General features: G+C 58.3%; 1 protein-coding gene across 1 annotated transcript; it reads right to left on the bottom strand.

Moving 5' to 3' along the window:
- Positions 1–478: 478 nt before the first annotated feature.
- Positions 479–4,175, bottom strand: FOXA1 (forkhead box A1). Its single transcript, XM_032189216.1, has 2 exons — positions 4,104–4,175; positions 479–1,741 (listed from the first exon to the last, which is right to left on the bottom strand). The coding sequence occupies exons 1-2, from the start codon at positions 4,173–4,175 to the stop codon at positions 479–481; spliced, it is 1,335 nt and encodes a 444-aa protein (XP_032045107.1).
- Between the last annotated feature and the right edge of the window lie 4,298 nt (positions 4,176–8,473).

The following is an 8,473-nucleotide window of genomic DNA, read 5'->3' on the forward strand; positions in this document are numbered from 1 at the left end:
GAGATTCTCTTAGTGTTTTGCTACTTCACAGCAGTATTGTCCTTCAAAGCCTTTTTAATTAAAAAAAGCCTTAAACGTCTACTCGCTTCTTCATCTCCGTATTGTTAAAGTATTGCCACATACCTGTAAACTTACATGAGATTATAGAGCACAGAAGGGGGGGATGAGGGGGCGGAAAGCACAAACAAGTAGTTTACAAGCTCAACATTTTTTTTCTTCTTTTTAATAACACCCTGCAAAGGCTACGGGGATCTCGGGGGACCAAGGCCGGCGGGCGGGGGGTGAGGGCGGGTATGTACAATAGGGAGGCGGCCGGCTTTGCAGGAGGTCGTGTTGGATAATAACAGCACACGACGCGTCGGGAGACAACCAGAAAGTAACAGTCCTGTGCACGCAGCGTGCGGGAACACCTCGGGGGGTCACAGCTCGAGGGAACGGGGGATGGAACCCGAAGGGGAGCGGGGCGCGGGGTGCGGAGCTACGAGGTGTTTAGCACGGGTCTGGAATACACACCTTGGTAGTAGGAGGGCTCCAGGGCCGAGGGCTCGATGCTGCTCCGGCCCGCCATGGAGGCGCTGCCCAGGGGTAGCCCGCCGGAGATGCCGGCCCCGTAGGAGGAATATTGCAGCGCCTGCTCGTAGGCTTTGAAGTCCAGCTTGTGCTGCTGCTCCGAGGAGGACATGAGGTTGTTGATAGAAAAGGGGTGGTTGAAGGAGTAGTGGGGATCCCCTTTGAGGTGGAGCTGGGGTTCGTGGGCTAAGGAGTGAGGGGGGTGTGGGACGGAGGCCAAGGCGGGGACGGAGCTGATGGTGGAGGAGGCGGCCGAGGCCGAGGTCTTTAGCTCCGTGCTCGATCCGCTGTGGTCCATGGACGAGGGGCTGGTGGACGGGTTGGAGCTGGAGAGGGAGGTGGCGGTGTCCAGCTGCGCCGTTTTGCTGTGGCCTCTGTGCAGGGGGGAGTTGGAGCTGGAGCTGGAGGCCCCGGCCTGATCTTTCCTGCCCTCCTGGGGGGCTTTGCTGTTCGCCGGCTTCTCGCACTTGAAGCGCTTTTGCCGGCGGAGGTAGCAGCCGTTCTCAAACATGTTGCCGGAGTCGGGGTGCAGGGTCCAGTAGGAGCCCTTGCCGGGCTTGTCGGGGGAACGGGCCACCTTGACGAAGCAGTCGTTGAAGGACAGCGAGTGGCGAATGCTGTTCTGCCAGCGCTGCTGGTTCTGCCGGTAGTAGGGGAAGAGGTCCATGATCCACTGGTAGATTTCGCTCAGCGTCAGCATCTTGCTGGGCGCCTGCTGGATGGCCATGGTGATGAGGGAGATGTAGGAGTAGGGCGGCTTGGCATGGGGATAGCTCCGTTTGAACGTCTTGGCGTCCCGCGTCCTGCCCAGGTTGGACTGCGTGTAGGCCATGGGGCTCATGCAGGGGTTCATGCTGCTGTAGGGGCTTAGCCCGTTCATGGGGGCGGGCTGGGCCGACATGGCGTTGATGCCACCGGGGCTCAGCGCCGTGCCCATGGCGGCCACGCCGGCCGGCATGCCGTTCACCGGCCCCGCCGAGCCCGCCGGCATCCCGGCCACGGCACCGGGGCTTAGCCCGGCTCCCAGCCCTGTGTTGGCGTAGGACATGTTGAAGGAGCCGGAGGTCATGTTGCCGCTGGTCGTCATGGTGTTCATGGTCATGTAGGTGTTCATGGTGTTCATGGAGCCCAGCCCCGAGTTCATGTTGCTCACGGGCACCGAGGAATAGGCCTAGGGCAGCCAGACGGAGAGAGGGGGTTAGGAGGGAGAGGAGGGGCAGCCCCCGCAGCCCCTGACCCGCCGGGGCCGATTCCCGCCCGCCCGTCCCCGCCGCCCGGCACCGCGGGAGCGCTGCCCCGGCTCCCCTCGGAAAGGCCGCTTGCGGGATGAAAAGGCCAATTCATATTTAGGCGTGCCTATAAATAAATACACGCGGGCACACGCCGCCGTTTTCCCGGCCCGCCGAGCCTCGGCCGGGCAGCGCCGACCGCGGCCCGCCCGGGGCAGCTCCGCGCCCCGCACGCTGCGGCTCTGCCTGCCCCGGGAGGAGCTCGCCTCCCTTTCTTCCCCGAGGTCCTGTAAATTTTGGAGTCCGATGGGTTAGCAGAACGTTTAAAGCCATCTGATTATTGAAGCTGACGGGTGTACGACGTGCCAAGGAGAGAGATATCTGCCTGCCCTTGCTCAGAATAACCTTGCTCATCTCTCCCCCCGCACTGATTTAAATCGGTACACTAGGTGTGACAGCATCTTGTCACAAATTAAATGAAAATAAAAATATTTTAAAAAAACTGACAGCTCATGTCGGCACGTTTCACGTACGGAAAGGTAAAACGTGCTCCCTCTTCGAACGCATTTGCTAAAAAGTCAGTCTATGAAGTTTTTTTTTTTTTTTTTTTTTTTTAAAGAAAGAAAGAAAAATAAAGAAAACACAACGCAATTTCTCCATAGTATAAACAGCCTGAGCTTTCCCTGCCTGTGATTTTCTACAATCGTCCAACGTGCAAAAATTGTAGAGCTCTACTACTGAACACAACTCTTACAAAATGCAGAACCTTCGAGCCTGGAAATGAGGAACAGGAGGGAGAAAGACGTTGCAAGATGTATTCCCAGTTTCCCTCGAACAAAAGCAATAGGGGTAAGGGAAGGATGTTCAGCGACGGTTAAATGTCACTGTAAAAATCGCTGTTATTCACTACAAATTCCACGAGCTTTATAAATGCGGTTTTAATTTAGAGGATCACGGTAATTATTGGCGAGGATACAGCGTGGATGGGTTTTCCACCTTGCATCCGTGTAGTGATTCAAATTAAATAGCACGGGAGGAGAAAAGATAGAGACTAAAAAATAGCATAAGGGAAGGTCGCTTAACTTAATGTTCGTGGATAATGAGCATGGCGAGGATAAATGACTGTGGAAAAGATACATAATTAGGATGACCCTTATTTGCCCTTAGCCGGCTTCCCTCTATTAAACAAGGTGCCAGCAGGGTGACACGTATCTGCGTGTGCCCGCGTGGCCCTATGGGTGCTGGGTGCAAGCCTCGGGGTGCAGGGACGAGGCGTGGGGACTGTGCAGCCGTGTGTCCGGGTGTGCTGATGCAATGCCTGTGCGCGCACACCTAGGTGCCTGCTTTGCTACCACACTTCCTTAAAACGGCTCCTGCCCGGCCAGCGATCCGGGGGGGTTCTGGTGGTGCTGCCGAGCGCTGGCTTCTCCCGGGGACCCGGGCAGAGCCGCACCGGCACGGTGTAAAACCAGGGCCCCCACAAGGCCGGGCTGTACCCGGGGGCGCTTCCGTGGCCCACTCCCCGGCCGCGTTTGGGCCGCTGCTCCCCTTCGCTTGCACCGCGCTGGAAAACAGCCGGGGGCCGGGGCCACGTCCCGGGACGCCGCGGGCCGGCTGGGGGCGGCCGGGCCAGGCCGGGGCCGGGGCCGGGGCCGGTGCTGGGGGCCGGGGCCAGGGGCCCCCTCCCGGTGCGGGGAGCCGGGGCCCTCTCTCCGCAGCGCCGCCAGCCGGCCCGCGGCAGCAGCGCACACCGCAGGCGAGCCGTCTTGAAAAGTACGAACAAACGGCTATTTATTTATTTATTTCTTATTTCTTTTCCTTGTTTTTTTCCTTTATTTTTTTTTCTCCCGGCTTTACCAGGTGAGGACCCCAGCGGGGGGCTCCGGACCTCGCGGGGGGAAGGCGCTGCCCGCGCCCCGGGGCGCGCCCCGCTCCCCGCCGCTGCCATATGCCGGGGGCCGGCAGCGCGGCGAGTCCCTGCCTCGAGCCCGGAGTTTTCGGGGCGCTTTTGTGCCCGCCCGGAGCGGAGATCGAGCCTTTCGGGGGAGCTCAAGGGTTGCCCCCGGCCTCCTCCAGAGGGCTCACAGCCGCCCCGGTTCTCCCTCAAGCGCCTCCAGGCCGGGTGGATTTCCTCGGGGAAGCCTGGCCGGTTTCAGCGTTGGAGGGGAGAGGCACGTTTGCGCTGGCCGGAGTGCAAAGCGATTCCCGCGGCCGCTGCCCCCCTCCAGACCCCCAGCCCTCCCTCCGGCCCCCCTTCTCCCTCGCAGAGGGCAGCAGCGGAGCCAGAGCCTGGGATTTACTCACCTCCTGAGTGTCGGCGTAGTAGCTGTTCCAGTCGCTGGTTTCATGCCCTTCCATTTTCACAGTCCCTAACATTATGGAGCCAACCTGCCCGGTGTAACCATCCAGCCCTCTTGCAAGCGAGCGACGGGCAGCAGGAAAAGAGCCCGAAAGCCCGACCTAGCAGGAAGCCAGCTCCCAGGAGAGGCGGAGGGTGTTCAAATCTCCTCTATAACAAGCCAAAAATAAGGCAGGGAGCGGTGTGGGGCGAGACAGTTGAGAAAGTGAGGAAGTGCCGGCTGGGATGTGAGTGGAGTTGAGCTGATGTGGATCTTACGTCGCAGAAGTACCCACCTCCTCCTCCTCCTCTCCCCATTTGTCCGCCGCACAAAGGCGTTCGCACCTACAAAGCCGGAGATGCACCTGCAAACAAGGCAGTTCCCCTCGCCTGCAACTCCCCCCGGGGCGGCACTTTATTTGCAAAGCAGCGTAATTGGTTTAAGCTTGCGGGAAAAGAAGAAGAGACGGAGGTGGGAGAGGGGAAAGAGAGTAGGAAAGGGGGGGGGAGGATCCCACCCCTTTCAGATGGACAGAACAAATGCTAGGAGGGATCGCTGGAAATGAAACGAGGCAGATAAGGGAAGGGCAGCCCCCTCTGTTTGAATAGAATGCAAAAGGCCATCCAGCCTTAAACCCCCGAGATTAGGGGCAATATTTACTAAAGTCCGGTAGATGCTCCTTTAACTCGATGGCCGGGACGTGCTCCAAAGTCCCAAGCCCCGCAGTCAAACACGCTCCCCCCGCTCCCCCCCCCCCCCCCCCCCTTCAAAGCTAGGCACGGCGCAGGTGCTTCTGCGCCCCCCGCCCCTGCCGCGGCGCCCCCCGCTCTGCGCTGCGGGCGGCCAGCAGCGCCTCGGAGCCCTCCGTGGGTTGCACGGAGCCTCGGACCCCCCCCCCCCCCTTGGGCTGCCCGGAGCCCTTCAAACGGGGCTGCCGCCCTAGGGCTACGGTGATGGTGATGGTGTTTCTTTCTTGGTGTCTTGCATTTAGAAACCCCGTGAGTCACGGCGCAGAGACACAACACTACAGACACATGCGGACAGAGGCTTGAATGCGGATTCACCGAGGTTAACCTCCACTTGGCAAACATCAGGTGAGTCACTGGAACCGTTTAGTATCTTTACTAAGGAAAGCCTTCAGGTCAGAAGACTACTTGGGAAGCCTTCTCTGGTGCCAGGCACCCAGGAGCAGCAATTAGAAGTAGTAGCTATCCCCTTACCAATTTCTCGCTCCTCACCTTGATTTCTTGAAAGGAAGAGGGGAGGAGGAATCTACGTGGGCTGGAGGGCAAAAAGGGACAACAGCGATAAAACAAATCGACGTTGGAAAAAGCTCCTTAAAAATATGGATGTAGGGAATCGCTCAGTCTTTGCAGACGGATCTAACATACCCTTGTTCTGTTCCTACCCTGCCCGGCTCTTTGAGTTTATGTCAAGACCCGAGACTTTTCTTGGGTTTCTAGTCTTGAGCTTTTTCTCACCCAGTTACTTTTTTTTTCACCTGATAGCAAATAAATAAATAAATCCAGAAATGAAAATAATAAATACCCCCACCTACAAAATCAACCAACCAAACCAACCAAATAAACAACATCCCCCCATCCCTGGCTATCTGGGGAATAGAAATTTGGAAGGGAAATACAGTTTATTGGGATTTTGAAAAACTTTGGCGTATCATATCATGCAAAGTAAAATACACAGCTGGGTCTGAATTTCTCCCTTGCATGTTTATTGTCCAGTAAGATAGCAATTACTCCACACTGATTTGTCCTCCAGCGATCTGCGAAAACGTGACCGTCAGTCACGATTTTTTGAAAAAAAAAAAAAAAAAAAAAGTTTCTTACACAGAGGAACCAGGGATTAAAATGACGAGATATAGGTTATATAAATGAGTTTTCTCTTATCCCTTTCTTTGTTCTTTCTCCCCTCGACCTTCTTTCTTTAAATCTGGCAACAGAATTAAGTCAAATTATTGAAACAAACAGAACTCTGGAATCAGCAGACAAGAACAGGGGATGAAAATGTGTCTTGAAGGAAATAAAATGATAAAAAAAAAAAAAAAGATAAAAGTACTGAGTTAAACCCTACTTTTCCAAGTGGTCAACCTACACAAACGCAAATTGGAGCAAAACCTAGAGGAAAATCTAAGTGATACTAAAATTGCGGTCTTTACGTATGCACCCTCCCTCTTTCCCCAGTGGGAACAGTCTATACGCCTGAACACAGAGCCCCTATACTCGTTTAATTCGGTGCTTAAGTCTGCTCGGGAGCCTCCCAGAAGAACAGCCGCCTCCGGCGAGGCTGGGAGGGGTTCAGCAGCCCCAGTGCCCCGCCGGCGGTGCCTCCCCGCCGTGTGACCTCGGGGCGGTGCTGCCCCGCTTCCCAGGGCACAGCCCTGCGGGAGCAACACCCGCCGGGCCGTCGGGCAGCCCACGCAGGGCTCGCTCCGTACCTGGAAAAAGAGCAGGCACGAACCCGACGGGCGGCACGCTCCTCGGATGCCGGTACAAAACGCGGGGCCGTTTGGCCGGAACCGCCCCCGAGGCGTAGAGGGCACCAGGTCCCGCTCCTGGCTGACCGTACCGGGCTGGGCCGTGCCGTGCCGGGCCGGGCGTTGCGCAAAGCCGCAGCGCCTCCTGTTGTCCAGCTGCGGCTCCGGGCTCTGTGCCCTGTTCCTAACGTTGCTCCCGGAGGTGAGCGCACAGGCGGGCTCCTGTCTGTAATCTTAGAGAGCGTTTCGGTTCGTTGTGCAGATCGGTAAGCCCGAGGCAGAGTCAGCCGCTGCTGGAAATTCCCTTCAGCCCAGGCTGCTGTGCTGTGGCCCCGGCAGCTGAATGCTTTCCTTGTGTGAAGCAGCGCATCAGACGGGTATGCCCGTGACCATGGGAAACGAGGGGATTTCGGTAGTTCCCCTCGGCCCGCTCCTCCGTGCCTGCGAAGCCCTATCTGGGATGCTCGGAGAGTCCGGCGCAACTGGTCCATGCCCTTTGCAGCAGCCTCAGAGGGACGGAAAGGGCTCTGCTAGGATGCAGGACGCGTGGTACAGAGCAGGAGCTCTTCGGGCTTGCGCCTTTCTAGATTTCGGGACGGGAACCGTGGCCCGGTTTGCACGGAGCCTTTCTCCAGATCTCGTTAGAGCACCACTTTCTCATCACTTCATGCACCGTTTTTCCCCTGTTTATTTATTTATTATTAATTATGGGGAGCTACTTGTTCACCCTGGAGAAACGCGCAGGCGAGCTGTATTTTCACTCTTTAAACGAGAGCAGGGTCTCGGCTCCTGGCTCCGCCGGTGCACTGCCAAGGAGGGAAACACGATACCTGTCCTAAATGAGGGGAGCGTGCGCACACACGTGTCTGTGGGAGTGGGTGTCGGGGCTTGGCTCACCCACGGGTGCCCAGAAGCAGCCCTGGCAGCAAGAGCTCGGCCCTGCCGTGCCGGGACCACTCAGCAGCCGGCCGCTTTTTGGGACGCGCATGGCCTCTTTTGGGGACGTGCGTAGACGAGAGTCCCTCTCCCGTGGGAAGGGGATCCCCGGCCACGCCGCGGGGACCAAAACCCACGTGGGGACCGCCGGTGCCCCTTGTCCAGCGCTGCTCGGGAGCGCCGCCCGCAGGTACTGTCCACGCGTGGGGCGGGCGAAGGATGGAGCTGGCGGGGGCTTTAACTGTACCTCCGGGGGATGGGGCAGCGCTATTTTAATCTGCTCCTGCCTAAGAACCACTTGTCCTCTGGAAGAGGCAGCGCCCGCTGGCCAGCTCCTCGGTTTGACTCGCAGGGTTTATTTAATTTTATCCAGATGCCGTCGCCCAAGGGCTGGGGATCTGTCGGCAGTGTTTGTGTGGGGCAGGGCTCTACCTCGGAAAGAGGCTGCCAGGCTGTCTCCGCATCAGGATGCCTCCCTTGCTCCTCACTCTACAGCCGCCCTTTCATTTCTCCGGCTCTGCCTCCCGCAGAGACCTGGCTCCCCCATCCCTCCCGGCGGTGGGAACCCCCCGGGGGCTCCACCTGTTGCCGACCCCAAATCCTCCCCACCCACGCGGGCAAACAGGAACCGCGTGGGAACCTTGCCGATACCCGCAACCGGGATGGGTACCGCCCACCGCCCTCTGCCTCCCCGCTGCTCTTCGTCTCCTTCAGCCCCGGGGCTTCATCCCCGGGGCTCAAGGAGGCTGCGGAGCCTCCGGGGACCCAATCCTGCCGGGCCCGAACCGTCGGGGCAGCGGGGGCGCTCCCACGTGTGTCTGGGGGCTTGCTCCCGGCGTGCGTTTTACGGGCACCCTACGAGGCCCCGGGGACGTTGCACAGCTCGTTGCAGAGGCAACTTTCTGCTG

The sequence above is a fragment of the Aythya fuligula genome, chromosome 5, assembly GCF_009819795.1.
Source record: "Aythya fuligula isolate bAytFul2 chromosome 5, bAytFul2.pri, whole genome shotgun sequence".
Classification (NCBI taxonomy): domain Eukaryota; kingdom Metazoa; phylum Chordata; class Aves; order Anseriformes; family Anatidae; genus Aythya; species Aythya fuligula.